Source organism: Xenia sp. Carnegie-2017, unplaced genomic scaffold, assembly GCF_021976095.1.
Source record: "Xenia sp. Carnegie-2017 unplaced genomic scaffold, XeniaSp_v1 HiC_scaffold_22, whole genome shotgun sequence".
Classification (NCBI taxonomy): domain Eukaryota; kingdom Metazoa; phylum Cnidaria; class Anthozoa; order Malacalcyonacea; family Xeniidae; genus Xenia; species Xenia sp. Carnegie-2017.
The window spans coordinates 7,245,287-7,269,312 of NW_025813485.1; the positions used below are offsets into that span (position 1 = coordinate 7,245,287).

The 24,026-nt window shown below is 33.0% G+C and overlaps 1 protein-coding gene and 2 long non-coding RNA genes across 4 annotated transcripts in view; all 3 read right to left on the minus strand.

The window, feature by feature from the left end:
* Nucleotides 1–1,211: 1,211 nt before the first annotated feature.
* LOC124445863 (fibroblast growth factor receptor 2-like) overlaps nucleotides 1,212–24,026 on the minus strand; it is a 65,716-nt gene continuing 42,901 nt past the window's right edge. The window contains exons 2-5 of one of the 2 annotated variants that reach the window (XM_046996657.1): nucleotides 18,054–18,305; nucleotides 17,703–17,798; nucleotides 15,795–16,127; nucleotides 14,715–15,500 (exon numbers count right to left, since the gene is read on the minus strand). In XM_046996657.1, the coding sequence (XP_046852613.1) occupies nucleotides 15,070–15,500; nucleotides 15,795–16,127; nucleotides 17,703–17,798; nucleotides 18,054–18,305 (1,112 nt within the window). In that variant the 3' untranslated portion in view covers nucleotides 14,715–15,069. Of the gene's footprint in view, nucleotides 1,742–3,160; nucleotides 3,455–14,714; nucleotides 15,501–15,794; nucleotides 16,128–17,702; nucleotides 17,799–18,053; nucleotides 18,306–24,026 lie in introns of those variants that run through there. The other variant, XM_046996658.1, reaches the window with a different exon arrangement.
* LOC124445882 lies at nucleotides 3,927–5,798 on the minus strand. The gene is made up of 3 exons (XR_006948290.1): nucleotides 5,746–5,798; nucleotides 5,439–5,568; nucleotides 3,927–3,964 (listed from the first exon to the last, which is right to left on the minus strand). It is a non-coding gene; the product is annotated as an uncharacterized LOC124445882 (long non-coding RNA).
* Nucleotides 10,389–11,604, minus strand: LOC124445875. The gene is made up of 3 exons (XR_006948280.1): nucleotides 11,518–11,604; nucleotides 10,538–10,893; nucleotides 10,389–10,473 (listed from the first exon to the last, which is right to left on the minus strand). It is a non-coding gene; the product is annotated as an uncharacterized LOC124445875 (long non-coding RNA).

Sequence of the window (24,026 nt, forward strand, 5' to 3'; positions counted from 1 at the left end):
TCCCTTGGACGAAATGCTGAGATACCGACTGCTTCTGCAAGCCAAACCACCCAAATTCACCAGACCCAAGTTCATTTACTGCATAAAACATCAATATTACAGAACAAAGATGTGAGTATATCACATGATAAATTTAAAAGTTGTCGCTCATGAGAACAACGCCTATTACTTTTAGTTATTGAAAACAAGACATGCTACTAAATGCAGACATAGTTTGAGATAAAATTAAGCTTAGAAATAACTTACTGAATTTTATTCTTTCTCTTGGAAACTCCCATTCTGGTATGAATGGAAGACTTTGTATTTGCTCGTGTATATCTCCATTCATATCAATCTTTTCAATGTAGTCAGGCAATGGAGGATAAGAAAGGAGATAAAAACCACCGTAAATTTTCTTCCTTTTGTACAATACATAAGAAGTAATGAGCAAAATGACAAGAGTGAGGACGCCTATAAGTATGACCAACATCATCATTTTTTTCTTCTGTCCATTGCCACTTGACAAATGTGAAACTTGACAAATAAAAAGTCACTTACGATGTGGTTAAATGTATCAACAGTTGTTTGCGAGCAATAAAGATTTTATTTAAATTATAGGTTTTGATGCTGCTGTATAAAAGTACCTTGCTCAGTACTTATACTCTTTTGTTAAAATGGTTTTCGTTCAACTGTAAAATTTTATGAAAGTCTTGATGATTTTGCATTAATTCAACACAATTGCATTGATATATGTATGGCAACGAAATCGTAATGAAGATCAAGTGAGACAATGTGCCGATGCACAAATTTCAATGACAAACAGAAGATCGATAATAATGAAAGGCTTACCTGTTGGTTTGGATTTTTTTGTAACTGTTATTATTGGTGATGTATCTATTTCACCGCCATTGTTGGCAGTACAGCGATACCTGCCTTCCTTCTTTACTGTTAAAGAATAGTTTGATGAAATATATTCCATCTCGTTTTTATGATCATGACAGATATCAGATTGGCACATGTACCATTTGAAGGTTAGTTCATGTAGGTCAAATTTCTTCTTCAACGTACAGTTTAGGACCAAAAATCCTTTCTTTAAAAATCTTTTTGTGTCTTTAATGTCAATTTCAGGTACAACTGAAAAAAACAGATGTAAAAACTAAAACTGATCTTTATATTATGCATGACTCAAGCTTAATCTTTGAGTATGATACATTTCAAAACAACCTAAATAGCTATGTTTTTCTGGTATTTTTTCTTTGGAATTTCGAAACCGTTATTGAATTAAAAGTTGAGCTTCTAATCTGAGTTTTGCTTGGTGCACAAGGGCGCATAATGTACAAGTGCCATTTATTTGCCTTTCGTTTGTATGCAAATGTTTTGTACGCTAAAATTTCAGTTTTATTTTCTTTGTAAATCAAACAGGACTGACCTAGTTTTTTTATTGAAATCTTCTTAATTTCATTTCCTTTAATATTGCTAGCATTTATCTGATAGGTTAAACTGTCATCAGAGAATCTGACAGACTTTACTTCGAACTTGTTTCTTGTAATTTTTTCTTGTCCGTCTTCATTTTTGCAGTGTTGTTCAAGCGCTAAACAACGTGTTAGTAACTGATAGTTGGATCCATCATATTTCAAACGCGACCAAGAGATTTCGGCAGCAGGATAAGACGTAACGTTGTAGGTAAACGTCAAATTCTTTCCTTCACCAAGTGAGAAGTCGTCTGCGTCGTTTTCAATGTAAATTTTGGGTCTGGCAAGCTCTAGAGTTAAGAAGAAAAATGTGAAGAAAACATGCTTTCAAAATGTTTGAAAACGCTTTCGATATGCTTTAAAAATGTAAAGAAAACGAGAAAAATGCGAAGAACATGAAAAAATGTGAAGAACAATTACTTTTTACAAAATTGTTAATTGATTATGGTAGATGACCAAGAGATTAAATGACTATTTTAACAGTGTACGATAAGCGAATTGTAAAAAAGCAACGTAGTTTGAATAAACCTCGAATTGCCCGCAAACCTAAGCTAAATGTTTATGCCATCGACTGTTTTTTGTTTTCTCCGTCATGACATTTTACTCTTGCACTTCCATGAAAATGAAATTTCTTAGGTTATTTGCTTTATTTTTGAAGTGATATAGCGCTGTTTCCATGTTCCAGATTTCTTCTAACGAAGTGGTGACGGTCTCAATTAAATGTCTTATGAAATCTTACAAACAGATTTTCGCCAATTTTATTTCATCTCACGAGGAAATGATCGTCAACAAATATGATCCATTTTCACGATGTTAAAATAGTCCTCTGGGCACTTTCCGGTATATTTAGATTATTTGATTTTTCTCTATAGGCACTGTGAAGAGGATTTGTTTCCCTTTGTGTCACTTACAAGACAAACTTTGCATAGTTAGAATAGAGTTGGGTCAGTTTAATAGAACACATATTTCCCGTCGTCTTGAAAAATTTGTTCAAAGTGCCTATGGTGCTAGAATTCTGCAGTATAGGCAACGGAATTTACACGTTTTAGATGGTGGTTTAGTTGATGGTTCATTTAGTTCTTTTTTGTTTTTAGTATATCAAATGACCTTGCTTATCAATGAAAGATTGCCTGAACTTTGATGTGGTTTCATCTGTGGCTATATTTCAGGGTTCGCTGTGACTTGGGCTATTTTAGAGCAGTTTGCTTTGTACTAATTCAAAAGTTGTGTTTAAAGCGTTTTATCGGAAGCCTATTCTTATACAACACGAGTTCCTTGACTCTTCCATTTGTGGCTGAATTTCAAGCCCACTATACTATTGTTGAAAAAAACAATCTAATAGTTTTGTACGCAGGTGCATTCAGGTTGGAAAAATTGTCTGAAAGCTTGTAAAACACAGGCCATATTTTTACTCAGTGTGATAAAATTGTTTTTACGATGAGTATATTTCGTGGGCATGGCCTGTCTTTTAAAGACTTTAATATCGGTTGTTTCACTCGTAAAATATCTCGCATTTTAAAAAATCTCATTACCAGCTGTACCAGCGAACTTTAAATTACTCATAATAACCAAACGTCTTTGCTTATTCCACGCGCGTCTTGTTTTAGAGAATTTTTCCTAGAGTATACGTTTTGATACACACTGAAGTCTTGAGAAATAAGAACTCAAAAAACCAGAAAACGGCTTTTCATTTACTTCAATGGAATTACCTTTGACTTTCAAAGAAAAGCTTCTGTATGATTTATAATTAACATAGTTTCTTTCTATCAAGCATAAGTAGGTTCCTTCAGATTCTGCGGTAATATCAAGTGTTTTTTTACAGCTTTTTGTTTCACATTTTTCTTTGTTTTTTCCATTCTTCTTCCAAAAAAATTTATAGTATATGGAAGCATATATGAATTGAATACCAGCAATATTGCAATCTAGCGAAACCGTGTCACCAAGATCATATTCATTTTTTTTTGGTTCTACCGTAATTGAAGGATTCGCATAGGATGGCACACCTGTAGAAAAGACAAAGGGGCCTATGAATTCCTAGACAGATCAATGTATTCAAACTCACTTGCTCATATTAATTTGTTTTCAAATCATTGAAATTGGCAATATCACATTGTAGAAATGATATAAGACTCTGCGAAAACTATTTTAAAACATGATTTTGGAAACATTATAGTTTAATTTACCACGTTTCTCGGTAATGACACTCGTGTAACCAAGAAGGTATTAAATAAACAGTATCTAAAAACATACAAAATACCAACTTTTTTCAGGGATGACAAGTATAGTTCTTTTCTCATTGCAAGCTTTGCAGATGTACTCTTTGATGTCTCGTGTTACTTTTGTCACATTGAAGATATTTTTTACTACAATTTTAATGTTTTTGTTCTCAGAATGTAAAAGGTTCTCGTTTTCATCCAAAAGTTGAACATTAATGTCATGGTAATTAACTGTGCAATTAATAAGCACCCATTCACTAACAAGCCTGCGTAGCTGACGTAGATATTCCGATACAACTGTAAAAGATATAATACTTTTACAAAAAGGGGCTTATTTGCATCTTCAGTTAATGAAATGCCAGCTAAATGCCCCAGCAAAACAACACTTAATAAATTCATAGAAGGAAATCAAATTGTAATTTGTAAAAAAATGTCAGTCATATATAATCATAAAAGTTTCACAAAAGAAGAACCTTAGGAACTTCATGTTATAGATTAAATTTCACTGTTGGCAATTTCGAAACATTGTTCTTCTACACTCCGAACCACGATATTACCTTTAAAACGGATTCATGCAGTATTCGTTAAAAAAATATCATGAAAGTACAGCTGTACACCAGTTGTACATTGTACTTTTTAAACGTTTCCTTTGATCATTTGCTCAAACGATGTCATCAAACTATACAACTATGTTGTTGAATGTGTTGTGCGTTTTTTGGATTTTCTATAACATTTTTATTCTGTATAATGAAAGCTGTATATGTGCAATGTATTTGTGCTATGAAATATTTTAAAAATTGAAGAATTTATGTTCTGTCGATCGTTTCCTAATTTAAGTATCTTAAAATCATGTTTTATTTTGTTGTTGCGCTACAAACCTGCTTGTGTTGTACTTGTTTGGTTAGTATGAATGAAGCCTATAGTGATTAGGAAACAACTGAACATACATCCCAAACAAAGCATGCAATCATGAATGTTAAAAAAAAGAGTCCATTGCAGTTTTTGGAGATATTTTATCTAAGACAACAAAAAATTTTTATACACTTTAAGCTTAACAACAAACTAGCGTGTTTAAATGTGTTTTTTTTTATAACGTAACTGGATATTTTTCCTTCGAAAATATCTTGCTGTAGCATGAGCTAATTCTGTTAGATGCAATAAAGCACAATATGAGCCAAAAAACGACACTAAATCACTTCTTTCACGTTTTTCTTCTGGAAAGAAGGTAAACAAACATCGGTCGCCGAAAAAAAGGCATTATTTCAGGGAGAAGTTTGACAAATCTTAGATGTATGTTGGCTTCAGACAAGCATAGGACAAAACTATGGGAGTTGTCGTTCTAGGTATATTTTAGTTCAATGTATTGGAGTTAATGTTCCAATCTTTTAATAGAGTTCACTGGTACCTGCTATTTAAAATTCTCATCGTGCAATGTGAAGTCACTAGTTGTGTAAAGCAGTTATTACATAAACTAGAATATCTTGAGAACGATTAGTGACGCGAACAAACTGTTGTAAAAGGTACACTCTCACTTTGAAAGTTATGTTTAATGAATGTATCATTTCAATAGCACAAGTTTCACGTCATATGCCCTTTGACGAAAGGCAAAAGATGAAATGATAATTAATATGAGCTTGCTCCGTCGCCATCAAGTCAGAAAACAGAATTCAGAGTTGTTGCATTGCTTATTAATAATATCAGTCTAATTTAATTTTCAAAATGTGAGCTGACGAAATGTCAAAAAATGTTATGCCAATCATATGATTTTTACCGATGTCTGTTATTCACTGGTTGCAGAATCGACGTTCTCAATATAAACGCCAGAAGAAGTTTTACAGTGGTTTTCTACTTTGTTCACAGCACTCTTCGCCAAATCAGTATATTTCTACATTACTGCAACGCTAAACGTTATTTTAAGGTATAATTTACGACTTGGTTTAGTCTTAGATCCATCATACATAATAAATGTTGTTATGAGGCTTAATTATACAGCTCTTTGTTCAGCAGTTGATTTTAAGGAACATGTTGAGAATAAAGCCAAATAAGGATAGACCTAATAAGAATATCTTATTACTTACATTTTATATTCCTTGTACAATTCTCGGGTGCACTTGCACAGCTCTCAATCAGCACTACATATAACAGCAACACTGCTACATTGTTTTGGATCAAAGCCATCTTTGGGTTTTCTGAAATATCATGAAAAGGACGAGAAAGCTTTTTACGAACGATCTACGAATGGTTGTGATGTTAATGACACTTGGAGTGTTTAAGGAAATAGAGACCATGCGCTAAAGCCTACGTGAGTGTTGTTGCGCATTGTGCTCAACAGCTGTGCGTATCTTGGTGTTCTATGCAAAACTTTGACCAGATGATATATTTAAATAGAGTTTATACCTATAGTTTTACTGTCTACAGTTTGTAGAAAATTTAACTGACTTCTTCAGGGGCGTATGATCTACTAAGCATAAGCTAAAACATTAAAGGATAACACGACATATTCTTATTTAACAACTTATTTTACGGAAGCACTCTGAAACAATATCAAATTTCCAACAAACAAAGATCTAAAGACTTATTATTATTGGTGAATTTGAAAGACAGTTTAAACTAACCGAAGATCAGCGTAAATGACTAAACTCCAGTCATGTTTGAATAAGACCTAAGAGCATCTCTCGGACAGCGGTTTTGGCTAATGTATAGATTGAGAATAGACATGTTATTAGAGAGCAACTTCTGCTTTCTTGTTCAAGAATACTTTTAGATGCTCAAAAGCATCTATAGAGCCATTTTAGTATGAAATTCAATTTGAACATCTTTAAGGAAAAAGTAAAACCAGCTGCATAGATATGTAAATGACTCTATATATGTAAATAACTCTATATATATCTATAATTCTTGTTAACTTCTTTATTAATCTGAAGATGTCTTGAATCAAGACGAAACGTCACTATTTTAATAAATTTCACAAAACCAAATTGTTTATGACTATGTTTAAAATTAATAGTGATTAGGAAAAACAGTTTAACAATTGCACTATTCTAATGGCAACAAACAGCAATGGTAATTGAAGTTCTTTGTAATCAGATCATGTTTATCTTCAATAATGAGTTAAATAGAGAAATATCATCGTCAAAGAAATGTCCTTGTAATTAGGTAACTTAAGGAGATGCGATTGCCAATTCAATGCAGAATAAGTAATGACTTGCAATTTGTCTTCGAGGAAAACTACTTACAATGCATGACTAATGATTTAGAACCCAATCTTCTAGATGTCTAACTACCTTGACAAGGTGAGGCAAGGACGCCATCATGAAAGGTGGCAAAAAGCAAAAGTCAAAATGAAAAATAAGTTAGAACAAAGTTTAAAAACCCATCATATTAAACATAGAAACACTGAATTTTAAGAAATTTTAAGACTTTACAGGTAAACCAGTATTCTTCTTTTGTACCCACGCTAATAGCGTATTTGAATAAAAGCTTGGAGAACTATCAGGCTGGCAGCATATCAATTTTTTTAAGTGCATGGGAAACACTCACCTCTGATAAGGGAATCTTAGAGACAGTGTCTGGACAAAAAATTGAATTTGACACAATTCCGATATAAAGAGTCTTACCCAAGCAAAAACAGCTACCAGAGGTTGAAATGAACAATATTGATTTAGAAATTAGCAAATTACGCAAAAAAGACGTTTTGCAGATTTCTCACCCTGAATCAGGGGAATTTGTATCTCCAATTTTCACTTGCCCCCAAAAAGACGGTTCTTTTCGCATGATTCTTAATCCATAATCCTTAAACAGGCATGTCAGATATCACCATTTTAAAATGGAGTATGTTTGGTCAGCTATTAGGCTTACGAAATCAAATTGTTTCATGGCATCCATCGATCACAAAGATGCTTACTATTCCGTACCTATTCACCCAGCATATCAAAATTCCTCAAATTTTGGTGGAGAGGGCAACTATATAAATTTGTCTGTTTTCCTAACGGCCTAGCCATCTGCCCAAGAAAATTTGCAAAACTCCTTAAACCTGTTTTTTTGAATTTACGTCAAAAAGGACATATTTCGGTTGGCTGATACTTGGTGATACTTGGCTGACACATATGCTTCATGTGTTCGGAATATTCAAGATACCATCTTCTTATTTAGTAAAGTAAGGTTTTACGTACATCCGGATAAGTCAGTTTTAGTTCCCTCACAAGTAATTACTTTTTTGGGTTTCCGACTCAAATAAATTCTTATGCGAATATCTGTTACGACAGAACGAGCTGAGAAGATAAACGCATGTGTCATGAGCTGCTACAAGCTTTTCACCCAAAAATGAGGGATGTTTCTCGGGTTTTGGGAACTCTCACTTCGAGTCTCCCAGGCGTAATGTACGGTCAGTTGCATTATCGCTGGCTGGAAATGGATGAAAGCGATGCCCTTAAGTTAAACCGGGGTAATTTTGACAAGACAATGACCCTGTCTTCAGCAGCCAATTCTTTCAAGAAACTATTATATAAACCAAAGTTATTACAATAAATACCTGTACTGGGGATAACCACTACTGGATTCAGAAAGATGAACCTGCCAATGTCGACTACCGACGATTTTCTATTACTTTGTTTTATGTACACGTCCCACACTGCAACTTGTATACAACCAAATGATGACAATATCTAATTTGCAATACTTTAAAAAACGATCGGGTTAACGCAGCATGTACCAATATTGACCTCATTTCATGCCGAAAAGTCAGCATGTCAGTGCTAGCCCACGTAGCCATTTAGTTTGTTTGACACATACTCTCTGTAGCGTTGTTATTATAAAATAAAACACAATCCGAGAAAGGATCATTTTCATTTTGTCTGATGATGGTTTTGAAATAAAAATTTGTATTAAAGGACAATTTTCTTTGTAGCATCATTTCAGTTCATATTTTTAATCAGTTTTTATGCAATTCCACTTGTAAAGGGAAAAGTCGTAGTTTAATACGACGTTGAATCGTAATATCATAACGAGTAGCTCAAAAATTCACCTTCCTTGTCGACAAAAAACGTATTTAATCAGTGTTTTCTCAATCTTTTTTTGTCATTAAAATCATGAAACAAAAAATAATGCTACTTACATGAGCATAAAACGTATAAAATATGAATAATTAAATATGTTAATAATACATTATTGCAACTAAGCCTTTGGTTTTCTTAACTGCAACTTTAATAATATAATTTCTTTTAAAAGACGAAAACCTTCTTTGATTTTCTTTGTCTCTCAGGATGTCTCTAGGATGAAATGACGAGATACCAACTACCTCTGCAAGCCAAACTACCTCAAATTCACCAGACCCAGGTTTATTTACTACATAAAACATCAATGTTATCAACAAATTTATCATTTAGTCAAGAAAAGTTAAATACCTACGTTTTTAGCTTACGGCAATCTACATTACTTAAAGCTATAGAGAAAAATATAAAATATTCAGTAAGTAATCCCATGGATACTATCAATTTTATTCATCAATCAATAGGATATTTTTGGAGAACTCAATTTTACAAGCCTTGTAAATTAATGCAGACAAGGCTTGTAAAATTTGAGTTCTTACCAAAAATTATCCTGCATTTGAACCGACGAATGCGGTGAATAAAAAAATTGATGAGAGAAATGTATCCATGGGATTACTACTGAATTTTATTTTCTCTAGGAAACTCCCACTCATGTAAAATGGAAGCTTTTGTATTTGTTCGTGTATGTCTCCATTCATATCAATCTTTCTAATGTAGTCAGGCAATGGAGGATAAAAGAAGATAAAACCACCGTAAATATTTTTCCTTTGTAAAATACATAAGATGTGATCGCCAAAATGACGAGTGTGAGGACGCCAGTAGATATGACAAATATCAACATTCGTCGACTGTTGTATATTGGCAATGTTTACTACATAAATAGAAAAATACTTTATGGCTGAGTCACGTATGAATCATTCATTTCGAGAGTACTGAAGTTTTGTAAAAAAATAGTTTTTGATGCTGTTGAAGAGTTGCAACTTTTATCTTGCCAATCATACTGCTTATAGACAAATTCAACGACCTAAAAATATAATCTGCAAGCTGTCAACAAAACGCAAGATTGATATATAAAATAAATTTCATGATCATCGGGGGCTCTGGTAAATATAAGCATAAGTACGTTAATACATGCTTTTATTTAAGCGATTTTTGCATTTAGCTTCTTTAGTAAAGATAAAAACAACAACAATATATTTTTGCCATGATTGATGTAAGATGATATCTAATTTTATACATAAAAATTATAAATATGGTGATAGAATGTAGGTTGGAGTGCAATTAGGTATTGGTGATCAGTTGTGACAGATGAAAAGCTTAGATTGTAGATTTTTTAATATGTTGCGATTTGCTTATTCTTTGTCAGTAAAACACAATCATTAAAAAAGTCATAGTGCAGATTATATTGTTGGACGACCTCAAATTCTGCGACATTGATAAAGAAGACTTGCCTGTGTGATTGTTGTTTTGACAACATTAGTTTTGTTGACATATCCCTGACGACGTTTATTGTTGGCGATATAGCTGTTCCACCTGTATTGCATGCACTGCAGCGGTACCTGCCCTCATTTTGTACTTTTAAAGAATAGTTGAATGAAATGTATTTCCAATGTTTGTCGTCGTAGCAGGTATCAGATATGCAGATGAACCATTTGAAGGTTACTTTTGGGTAATGTCTCTGGTTTAATGTACATTTCAACACCGAAAATCCTTTCTTCAAAACTATATTTTCGTTTCAAATTTCAATGCTAGGCTTAACTAAAAATTTAAAAAACTGAATATAAAAAACTAAAACACACCTTAAAATTTTAATTTCATTTACCTCAAATACTTTTTCGAACAGGACTAACCGAGAATTTGTATTGAAATATTCTTGATCTCATATCCTTTCATATTGCTTACATTGATCTTGTAGGTTATATTATCATCAGGGAATCTGACAGACTTTACTTCAAATTTGTTTCTTGTAATTTTTTTTCCGTCATGATATTTGCAATGTTGCTCAGCCGCAGAACAACTTGTTTAAATCTGCTCGTTGGATCCATCATATTTTAAACGCCACCAAAAGATGTCGGCAGCAGGATAAGACGTTACGTTGTAGAAACGTCAAATTCTTTCCTTCATCAAATGAGAACACCTCTGTGTCGTTTTCAATATAAATTTTTGGTTTGATCAATTCTAGATTGGAGTAGGTTTTATGAAAAAATGCATTCAACAAACAAAGCTTAAACTAAAACTTTTGCAAAGCCTATACATACAAACTTAAAAAAAACATTTATTGTTCTTTTCTTTCATTCAGTTTTGTTTTTTGTCATCCTATAACAATGACTATAACACGATGAAAAGCTGTAAAGTGTATAGTTTTTTCTTAATAAAGCCCTGTTCGATTATAAATTTCTTCTTCGTAAACTTTTAAGTGTTTATTCACTTTTAAAACTTTTCACAAAACTTGCAGGCTTTGCTTGCTGTATTGAATATATTTTTTTTTATCAATCACTGCTTTTTGTTTAATTATAACCATGTTTGCATCATGATTTTGAGCATGTATGACATTATTTGTGCAAGATAAGACAGTCACATGCGTTCATGTTTTGATGTGATTGTTCAAAATTAAGAATGAAATGTGGTAAACTAAGTCCTCGCGAAAAAATTAAGTTATTACTCTAGCTTTAGCCATAATAATAAGTTTTGATAAGACTTTATATTTATGCATAGAGAATGCAAGTATATTAATAAAATTAGCAAAGGGGTATCACAAGAAAGACAAATAATATTGAATTGCCCGTATTTTCTATAACATACATTTTGTATCATTCGTACAATTCTTTGATGCATTCCTACGGCTGTCAGTCAACACAACATATAACAGCAACACTGCAACTTAATTTCGAATCGATGCCATCTTTTAGATATTCTGAAATGGTTTGGAAAGAACGGATGATATTTAAAATAGAGACCAAGCAAATCCTTGTGGGTTGGAGGTGCAAATATTAGAATGCTGTTCTAATATTTACAAATATTAGAATGCTGTTAAACCGTTGATGTATATTGTGCGTGCAGCGTTTATATATAGTAAGTAAAATCTGCCAAGATATGCAACACAGACACGTTTTAATCCAGTGGCGTAGCCAGACACGAACTTATGGAGGGGCATATTTTCAAACACCAAAAGCATGAGCCTTAATAGGGGGCATGCTCCGCTTAGAAAATTTTTAAATCTAATGTCCCTCTGTTGCAATTTCCAGTGTGATTTCTGAAAGTTATTTGTTACTGAAAAAGCATTATTTTTATGTTTAATTATACAAAGCAACTGTTAAAAGTACTTCGAATAAGGACGACTTTCAAAGTAATTAGAGCGTTACAGACGTAAATTTAATACCTTAAATAGCACTACTTTTATCAGAATCTTGAAGACGTCTATAACACGTGGTATTTTCATGCTAAATTCATTCTTTTTGGTGAATATGTCAATAGAATGTTCTACTGGGATTACGCGAATAAATACTCAAACGAAAGTGAGTACGCTTAGTAATACCTGAAGACATTTAGTTCTACTGTTAGACTTATAGGTACTCAACTATGTTCGTATCGCCCCTCCCATTCCATTCGCCCAACTTCTAGGGCACTACGTCTGTTCTTTGGAGGAGTTAAGCCTTCCCTTTGTCTATGCCCCTGGATGAACCTAGAAAATCCTTTGACCATGCATTCTTGTATTAGAAACTGTAGCCACGGAGATACTGTTTAACGCTAATACAAAATATATAAACAATAAAGCTACCACAAAGTCCATTCATAATAACACAAAACTTGGTTCACATGTTATGAAATGTTAAATCTGCCCAAAGTAGCTAATGCTTGTTGTCTTTAATCAAAATACGCAAAGCACATGCAAAGTATAGATAGTCATCAGAATTAGCATGAAAATACCGCGAATATTTTCTTAGATATATGTCTAATAACCATGTGTCACAAACATGTGTGATTCTACAAGATATGAGTATTAACAACCATGAAAAGCAGACAACTTCAGATAATGCAGAATAAAAATAAATTTCGTTTACTTGAATTTCAATCTGTTTTATGAAATCTGGTTCTGGAATATGAATAATGGAGTCTGCATGGAATCTGTTTTTCTTTTACATAAGAATTACTGTTGCGTGCACATACAAAATATATGTTCATTCACTCAAACTTGGCAAAAACTGGACAGTAAAAAAATGCTGCGCGCAAAATACTACAACAAAACATTTGGCAAACACTCCAGCTTCACATACGTGCTGGAAGAATTTAAAAATACAATGTTTGCATCCGTATAATAGTTAAAATTTCTTACTCCCAGACTCTCAGCTCGAAAGGCTCGAAAGCACTATGTTGCTTGATATATTGTTTTAGTTAGCACGCCAAAGATAACGTCCACATGAAAAACTTAATCAATTTTGTTTCTTGAGAAGCTAGGACCTTTGCGTGTCTATATTATGCCAATTCTATACGTCAGATGAATAGAACTTCAAGGCTTTCATCAAAATCATCATCATCATTATTATTAAAATGTAGCTTTGATGTAGACGACAAGAATGTGAAGTAAGATGTAGTTTTCATTTGATGTAGACAAGGATGCAGACAAAGATGTAGCTTTCGGTGCAGACAAGGATGAAGACAAAGATGTAGTTTTCGATGTAGACAAAGATGTAGATTTTGATGAAGAGAAAGATGTAGACAAAGATATAACTTTTGATAAATTCAGAACATTATTAAATATTTCACTTTTATCAAAATCTTTTAATAAAGCGTTTCGCAGGCCTGCCACCAAGATATAGACTCTAAACGTGATTTTTATTTTATTTGAATGACGTAAAATTTATGTATAAGTGTTACCTAAAACGTTATACAGTTTAATGCACATATCTTTATACAGTAGATTGTATATATCTTTATATTGTACAATGTACATATCATTATACAGTACAATGTTTATATCTTTATACAGTACAATGTATGTATCTTTATGAGCATGGAAACAGCAATTTCCAACGCCCATGAGACAGAAAATATCCTCAAGAAAATATTTTTTTAAAGTTTAGTTTTTTTGGGCTTGACGGAAACTGAGAACACTCTTAATGTATTCAGTGCTTACTCCTAATGTTCTAAAATAATATTTATATTTTAAAATTTTTGTGACTTAGTCACCCGACCAAAGAAATTTTTTGTGACTTTATCACGTGACCGTTAACAAAGATTGACTGCTTAAAAATGGGTCTACAGTATGGCAATTCTTTGTTTAATGACCAAAGCAATTAAAAGAGTTGCAATCATCCTCACATCCACCGCCACAGGAGAGTAGCTATGCTTACCAGTTTCTAATTACTGTGCTTAAGTTTGAAAAACAAGTTACAAAAACCAAGATGCCCTTCATTGAGGGAAAAACAGCATTTAGTAAGGCGTATGGTATATTTAACTGTGCATTTGTAATGTAAACAAGCACAATCAAAGCTCAATAAAGCGTAAGTGAAGTTCGATAAATGTACGAGTTGTTACGACACGTACCAATATTGACCCCACTTCTTGTCAATATGTTATCTTTCAACAACGCCTGTGTCAGCACGTAGTTATCATACTGTATGAATTAATGCTATATTTGAAAAATAGCTATGAACAAATTTTAGTTCAAGGACGTTGAATATTTGAGTGGAGCTCAAAACTTGATGTAGTTTTAACAATAAAGACCATATTTTATGAGCTATATATACGCCATGAAATTTAAATTATGAATTTCAAATTCCAGATATTTTCATGTTTTGGATTATGCACTAGTTGGTGGTGAAATTGTTAGTTCTTATAAAGGTGAATGTTTCAAACTGTCAAATAAATGTTACACAGTTTTTTACAAATTTAAGCATGTTGAATTGTGCTACAATCGTTACAATAACGACATTTGACGTGTATACATAATCGTTACATCAATAGTTGGAGTTCAGTCAGTTCATTCCAATACCACTAAGTAAACGAAGAGCTATTTATTTGATCAGAAGAATCTGGGCTAGCTACGAAATACAAAATAAAACAAATTCCAAAAGTCGTCGTCTTGTTTTCTTGAAACTCGACCAAGATAAAAAAAACAAGTAATATGCCAAAGACATTGTCATGTCGTGGAATGGTGTCGGCAATTATTCTCAGAAGAAGACTACTCCAAAAGTAAAATCGCTACAGTGAAGTGAGTGAAAAACACGTCAGAGACTGGTTAAAAATTCAGAACAAAAATCAGTGACAGTGGCATGTAGTGGCGGATCCAAACTACGTCAAAATATATCTATCTCTATAACTATATCTCCATTCATATCAATCTTTTCTATGTAGTCAGGCAATGGAGGATAAGAAAGGAGATAAAAGCACCGTAAATTTTCTTCCTTTGTACAATACATAAGAAGTAATGACCAAAATGACAAGAGTGAGGACGCCTATAGGTATGACCAACATCATCATTGTTTTCTTCTGTCCATTGGTTGTACCTTTGGTTCGGATTTTTGTAACTGTTATTATTGGTGATGTATCTATTTCACCGCTATTGTTGGCAGTACAGCGATACCTGCCCTCCTTTACTGTTAAAGAATAGTTTGATGAAATATATTCCATCTCGTTCTTATGATCATGACAGATATGAGATTGGCACTTGTACCATTTGAAGGTTATTTCTTGTAGGTCAAATTTCTTCTTCAACGTACAGTTTAGGACCGAAAATCCTTTCTTTAAAAATCTTTTAGTGTCTTTAATGTCAATTTCAGGTACAACTGAAAAAATAAATGTAAAAACTAAAACTGATCTTTATATTATGCATGACTCAAGCTTAATCTTTGAGTATGATACATTTCAAAACAACCTAAATAGCTATGTTTTTCTGGTATTTTTTCTTTGGAATTTCGAAACCGTTATTGAATTAAAAGTTGAGCTTCTAATCTGAGTTTTGCTTGGTGCAGAAGGGCGCATAATGTACTAGTGCCATTTATTTGCCTTTCGTTTGTATGCAAATGTTTTTTACGCTAAAATTTCAGTTTTATTTTCTTTTTATATCAAACAGGACTGACCTAGTTTTTTTATTGAAATCTTCTTAATTTCATTTCCTTTTATATTGCTAGCATTTATCTGATAGGTTAAACTGTCATCAGGGAATCTGACAGACTTTACTTCGAACTTGTTTCTTGTAATTTTTTCTTGTCCGTCATGATTTTTGCAGTGTTTTTCATGCGCAGAACAACTTGTTAGTGACTGATAGGTTGATCCATCATATTTCAAACGCGACCAAAAGATATCGGCAGCAGGATAAGACGTAACGTTGTAGGTAAACGTCAAATTCTTTCCTTCACCAAGTGAGAACTCGTCTGCGTCGTTTTCAATGTAAATTTTGGGTCTGGCAAGCTCTAGAGTTGAAGAAAATGTGAAGAAAACATGCTTTAAATATGCTTGAAAATGCTTTCGATATGCTTTAAAAATGAAAAGAAAACGAGAAAAATGCGAAGAACATGAAAAAATGTGAAGAACAATTACTTTTTACAAAAATGTTTATTGATTAGTGTAGATGACCAAGAGAGATTAAATGACTATTTATAACAGTGTACGATAAGCGAATTACCCGCAAACCTAAGCTTAATGTTTATGCCATCGACTGTTTTTTGTTTTCTCCGTCATGACATTTTAATCTTGCACTTCCATGAAAATGAAATTTCTTAGGTTATTTTCTTTGTTTTTGAAGTGATATAGCGCTGTTTCTATGTTCCATATTTATTTAACGAAGTGGTGACGGTCTTAATTAAACTAATCTTACAAACTGATTTTCGCTAATTTTATTTCATCTCACGAGGAAATGATCGTCGACAAATATGATCCATTTCCACGATGTTAAAATAGTCCTCTGGGCACTTTCCGGTATATTTAGATTATTTGATTTTTCTCTATAGGCACTGTGAAGAGGATTTGTTTCCTGTGTGTCACTTACAAGACAAACTTTGCATAGTTGAATAGAGTTGGGTCAGTTTGGTAGAACACATATTTCCCGTCGTCTTAAATAATTTGTTCAAAGTGCCTATGGTGCTAGAATTCTGCAGTATAGGCAACGGAATTTACACGTTTTTGAGAAGATTTAGTTGATGGTTCATTTAGTTCTTTTTTGTTTTTAGTATATCAAATGACCTTGCTTATCAATGAAAGATTGCCTGAACTTTGATGTGGTTTCATCTGTGGCTATATTTCAGGGTTCGCTGTGACTTGGGCTATTTTAGAGCAGTTTGCTTTGTACTAATTCAAAAGTTGTGTTTAAAGCGTTTTATCGGAAGCCTATTCTTATACAACACGAGTTCCTTGACTCTTCCATTTGTGGCTGAATTTCAAGCCCACTATACTATTGTTGAAAAAACAATCTAATAGTTTTGTACGCAGGTGCATTCAGGTTGGAAAAATTGTCTGAAAGCTTGTAAAACACAGGCCATATTTTTACTCAGTGTGATAAAATTGTTTTTACGATGAGTATATTTCGTGGGCATGGCCTGTCTTTTAAAGACTTTAATATCGGTTGTTTCACTCGTAAAATATCTCGCATTTTAAAAAATCTCATTACCAGCTGTACCAGCGAACTTTAAATTACTCATAATAACCAAACGTCTTTGCTTATTCCACGCGTCTTGTTTTAGAGAATTTTTCCTAGAGTATACGTTTTGATACACACTGAAGTCTTGAGAAATAAGAACTCAAAATTACAGAAAACGGCTTTTCATTTACTTCAATGGAATTACCTTTGACTTTCAAAGTAAAGCTTCTGTATGATTTATAATTAACATACTTTCTTTCTATCAAGCATAAGTAGGTTCCTTCAGATTCTGCGGTAATATTAAACGTTATTTTACAGTTCTTTCGGTTTTTTGTTTCACATTTCTCTTTGTTTCCTCCATTCTTCTTCCAAAAAAATTTATAGTATATGGAAGCAAGAAAGAATTGAATACCAGCAATATTGCAATCTCGCGAAACCTTGTCACCAAGATCATATTCAGTTTTTTTTGGTTCTACCGTAATTGAAGGATTCGCATAGGATGGCACACCTGTAGAAGAGACAAAGGGGCCTATGAATTCCTAGACAGATCAATGTATTCAAACTCACTTGCTCATATTAATTTGTTTCAAATCATTGAAATTGGCAATATCACATTGTAGAAATGATATAAGACTCTGAAAACTATTTTAAAACATGATTTTGGAAACATTATAGTTTAATTTACCACGTTTCTCGGTAATGACACTCGTGTAACCAAGAAGGTATTAAATAAACAGTATCTAAAAACATACAAAATACCAACTTTTTTGAGGGATGACACGTATAGTTCTTTTCTCATTGCAAGCTTTGCAGATGTACTCTTTGTAGTCTTGTGTTACTTTTGTCACATTGAAGATATTTTTTACTACAATTTTAATGTTTTTGTTCTCAACATGTAAAGGCTTCTCGTTTCCATCCAAAAGTTGAACATTAATGTCATGGTAATTAACTCTGCAGTCGATAAGCACCCATTCACCAACAAGCCTACGTAGCTGACGTAGATATTCCGATACAACTGTAAAAGATATAATACTTTTACAAAAAGGGGCTTATTTGCATCTTCAGTTAATGAAATGCCAGCTAAATGCCCCAGCAAAACAACACTTAATAAATTCATAGAAGGAAATCAAATTGTAATTTGTAAAAAAATGTCAGTCATATATAATCATAAAAGTTTCACAAAAGAAGAACCAAGTTTCACAAAGAAGAACCTTAGGAACTTCATGTTATAGATTAAATTTCACTGTTGGCAATTTCGAAACATTGTTCTTCTACACTCCGAACCACGATATTACCTTTAAAACGGATTCATGCAGTATTCGTTAAAAAAATATCATGAAAGTACAGCTGTACACCAGTTGTACATTGTACTTTTTAAACGTTTTCTTTGATCATTCGCTCAAACGATGTCATCAAACTATACAACTATGTTGTTGAATGTGTTGTGCGTTTTTTGGATTTTCTATAACATTTTTATTCTGTATAATGAAAGCTGTATATGTGCAATGTATTTGTGCTATCAAATATTTTAAAAATTGAAGAATTTATGTTCTGTCGATCGTTTCCTAATTTAAGTATCTTAAAATCATGTTTTATTTTGTTGTTGCGCTACAAACCTGCTTGTACTTGTTTGGTTAGTATGAATGAAGCCTATAGTGATTAGGAAACAACTGAACATACATCCCAAACAAAGCATGGAATCATGAATGTTAAAAAAAGAGTCCATTGCAGTTTTGGAGATATTTTATCTAAGACAACAAAAAATTTTTATACACTTTAAGCTTAACAACAAACTAGCGTGTGTAAATGTGTTTTTTTTATAACGTAACTGGATATTTTTCCTTCGAAAATATCTTGCTGTAGCATGAGCTAATTCTGTTAGATGCAATAAAGCACAATATGAGGCAAAAAACGACACTAAATCACTTCTTTCACGTTTTCTTCTGAAAGAAGGTAAACAAACATCGTTCGCCGAAAAAAAGGCATTATTTCAGGGAGAAGTTTGACAAATCTTAGATGTATGTTGGCTTCAGCCAAGCATACGACAAAACTATGGGAGTTGTCGTTCTAGGTATATTCTAGTTCAATGTATTGGAGTTAATGTTCCAATCTTTTAATAGAGTTCACTGGTACCTGCTATTTAAAATTCTCATCGTGCAATGTGACGTCACTAGTTGTGTAAAGCGGTTATTACATAAACTAGAGTATCTTGAGAACGATTAGTGACGCGAACAAACTGTTGTAAAAGGTACACTCTCAATTTGAAAGTTATGTTTAATGAATGTATCATTTCAATAGCACAAGTTTCACGTCATATGCCCTTTGACGAAAGGCAAAAGATGAAATGATAATTAATATGAGCTTGCTCCGTCGCCATCAAGTCAGAAAACAGAATTCAGAGTTGTTACATTGTTTATTAATAATATCAGTCTAATTTAATTTTCAAAATGTGAGCTGACGAAATGTCAAAAAATGTTATGCCAATCATATGATTTTTACCGACGTCTGTTATTCACTGGTTGCAGAATCGACGTTCTCAATATAAACGCCAGAAGAAATTTTACAGTGGTTTTCTACATTGTTCACAGCACTCTTCGCCAAATCAGTATATTTCTACATTACTGCAACGCTAAACGTTATTTTAAGGTATAATTTACGACTTGGTTTAGTCTTAGTTCCGTCATACATAATAAATGTTGTTATGAGGCTTAATTATACAGCTCTTTGTTCAGCAGTTGATTTTAAGGAACATGTTGAGAATAAAGCTAAATAAGGATAGACCTAATAAGAATATCTTATTACTTACATTTTATATTCCTTGTACAATTTCAACATGGACAGTTGCACTTGCACCGCATCAATCAGCGCTACATAACAGCAACACTGCTACATTGTTTTGGATCAAAGCCATCTTTGGGTTTTCTGAAATATCATGAAATGAAGGAGAAAGCTTTTACGAACGATCTACGAATGGTTGTGATGTTAATGACACTTGGATTGTGTTTAAGGAAATAGAGACCATGTGAGCCGTTACGCTGAGTGCTTGCGCTCAACAGCTGTGCGTATCTTGGTGTTCAATGCAAAACTTTGACCAGATGATATATTTAAATAGAGTTTATACCTATAGTTTTACTGTCTACAGTTTGTAGAAAATTTAACTGACTTCTTCAGGGGCGTATGGTCTACTAAGCATAAGCTAAAACATTAAAGGATAACACGACATATTCTTATTTAACAACTTATTTTACGGAAGCACTCTGAAACAATATCAAATTTCCAACAAACAAAGATCTAAAGACTTATTATTATTGGTGAATTTGAAAGACAGTTTAAACTAACCGAAGATCAGCGTAAATGACTAAACTCCAGTCATGTTTGAATAAGACCTAAGAGCATCTCTCGGACAGCGGTTTTGGCTAATGTATAGATTGAGAATAGACATGTTATTAGAGAGCAACTTCTGCTTTCTTGTTCAAGAATACTTTTAGATGCTCAAAAGCATCTATAGAGCCATTTTAGTATGAAATTCAATTTGAACATCTTTAAGGAAAAAGTAAAACCAGCTGCATAGATATGTAAATGACTCTATATATGTAAATAACTCTATATATATCTATAATTCTTGTTAACTTCTTTATTAATCTGAAGATGTCTTGAATCAAGACGAAACGTCACTATTTTAATAAATTTCACAAAACCAAATTGTTTATGACTATGTTTAAAATTAATAGTGATTAGGAAAAACAGTTTAACAATTGCACTATTCTAATGGCAACAAACAGCAATGGTAATTGAAGTTCTTTGTAATCAGATCATGTTTATCTTCAATAATGAGTTAAATAGAGAAATATCATCGTCAAAGAAATGTCCTTGTAATTAGGTAACTTAAGGAGATGCGATTGCCAATTCAATGCAGAATAAGTAATGACTTGCAATTTGTCTTCGAGGAAAACTACTTACAATGCATGACTAATGATTTAGAACCCAATCTTCTAGATGTCTAACTACCTTGACAAGGTGAGGCAAGGACGCCATCATGAAAGGTGGCAAAAAGCAAAAGTCAAAATGAAAAATAAGTTAGAACAAAGTTTAAAAAACCCATCATATTAAACATAGAAACACTGAATTTTTAAGAAATTTTAAGACTTTACAGGTAAACCAGTATTCTTCTTTTGTACCCACGCTAATAGCGTATTTGAATAAAAGCTTGGAGAACTATCAGGCTGGCAGCATATCAATTTTTTTAAGTGCATGGGAAACACTCACCTCTGATAAGGGAATCTTAGAGACAGTGTCTGGACAAAAAATTGAATTTGACACAACCCGATATAAAGAGTCTTACCCAAGCAAAACAGCTACCAGAGGTTGAAATGAACAATATTGATTTAGAAATTAGCAAATTACGCAAAAAAGACGTTTTGCAGATTTCTCACCCTGAATCAGGGGAATTTGTATCTCCAATTTTCACTTGCCCCCAAAAAGACGGTTCTTTTCGCATGATTCTTAATCCATAATCCTTAAACAGGCATGTCAGATATCACCATTTTAAAATGGAGTATGTTTGGTCAGCTATTAGGCTTACGAAATCAAATTGTTTCATGGCATCCATCGATCACAAAGATGCTTACTATTCCGTACCTATTCACCCAGCATATCAAAAATTCCTCAAATTTTGGTGGAGAGGGCAACTATATAAATTTGTCTGTTTTCCTAACGGCCTAGCCATCTGCCCAAGAAAATTTGCAAAACTCCTTAAACCTGTTTTTTTGAATTTACGTCAAAAAGGACATATTTCGGTTGGCTGATACTTGGTGATACTTGGCTGACACATATGCTTCATGTGTTCGGAATATTCAAGATACCATCTTCTTATTTAGTAAAGTAAGGTTTTACGTACATCCGGATAAGTCAGTTTTAGTTCCCTCACAAGTAATTACTTTTTTGGGTTTCCGACTCAAATAAATTCTTATGCGAATATCTGTTACGACAGAACGAGCTGAGAAGATAAACGTATGTGTCATGAGCTGCTACAAGCTTTTCACCCAAAAATGAGGGATGTTTCTCGGGTTTTGGGCACTCTCACTTCGAGTCTCCCAGGCGTAATGTACGGTCAGTTGCATTATCGCTGGCTGGAAATGGATGAAAGCGATGCCCTTAAGTTAAACCGGGGTAATTTTGACAAGACAATGACCCTGTCTTCAGCGGCCAATTCTTTCAAGAAACTATTATATAAACCAAAGTTATTACAATAAATACCTGTCCTGGGGATAACCACTACTGGATTCAGAAAGATGAACCTGCCAATGTCGACTATCGACGATTTTCTATTACTTTGTTTTATGTACACGTCCCACACTGCAACTTGTATACAACCAAATGATGACAATATCTAATTTGCAATACTTTAAAAAACGATCGGGTTAACGCAGCATGTACCAATATTGACCTCATTTCATGCCGAAAAGTCAGCATGTCAGTGCTAGCCCACGTAGCCATTTAGTTTGTTTGACACATACTCTCTGTAGCGTTGTTATTATAAAATAAAACACAATCCGAGAAAGGATCATTTTCATTTTGTCTGATGATGGTTTTGAAATAAAAATTTGTATTAAAGGACAATTTTCTTTGTAGCAACATTTCAGTTCATATTTTTAATCAGTTTTTATGCAATTCCACTTGTAAAGGGAAAAGTCGTAGTTGAATCCGACGTTGAATCGTAATATCATAACGAGTAGCTCAAAAATTCACCTTCCTTGTCGACAAAAAACGTATCTTTTCAGTGTTTTCTCAATCTTTTTTTGTCATTAAAATCATGAAACAAAAAATAATGCTACTTACATGAGCATAAAACGTATAAAATATGAATAATTAAATATGTTAATAATACATTATTGCAACTAAGCCTTTGGTTTTCTTAACTGCAACTTTAATAATATAATTTCTTTTAAAAGACGAAAACCTTCTTTGATTTTCTTTCTCTCTCAGGATGTCTCTTGGATGAAATGACGAGATACCAACTACCTCTGCAAGCCAAACTACCTCAAATTCACCAGACCCAGGTTTATTTACTACATAAAACATCAATGTTATCAACAAATTTATCATTTAGTCAAGAAAAGTTAAATACCTACGTTTTTAGCTTAAGGCAATCTCCATTACTTAAAGCTATAGAGAAAAATATCAGTAAGTAATCCCATGGATACATCTCTCATCAATTTTTTATTCACCGCAATCGTCAAATGCAGGATAATTTTACAAGCCTTGTAAATTAATGCAGACAAGGCTTGTAAAATTTGAGTTCTTACCAAAAATTATCCTGCATTTGAACCGGACGAATGCGGTGAATAAAAAAAAATTGATGAGAGAAATGTATCCATGGGATTACTTACTGAATTTTATTTTTTCTCTAGGAAACTCCCACTCATGTAAAAATGGAAGCTTTTGTATTTGTTCGTGTATGTCTCCATTCATATCAATCTTTCTAATGTAGTCAGGCAATGGAGGATAAAAAGAAGATAAAAACCACCGTAAATATTTTTCCTTTTGTAAAATACATAAGATGTGATCGCCAAAATGACGAGTGTGAGGACGCCAGTAGATATGACAAATATCAACATTCGTCGACTGTTGTATATTGGCAATGTTTACTACATAAATAGAAAAAATACTTTATGGCTGAGTCACGTGTATGAATCATTCATTTCGAGAGTACTGAAGTTTTGTAAAAAAATAGTTT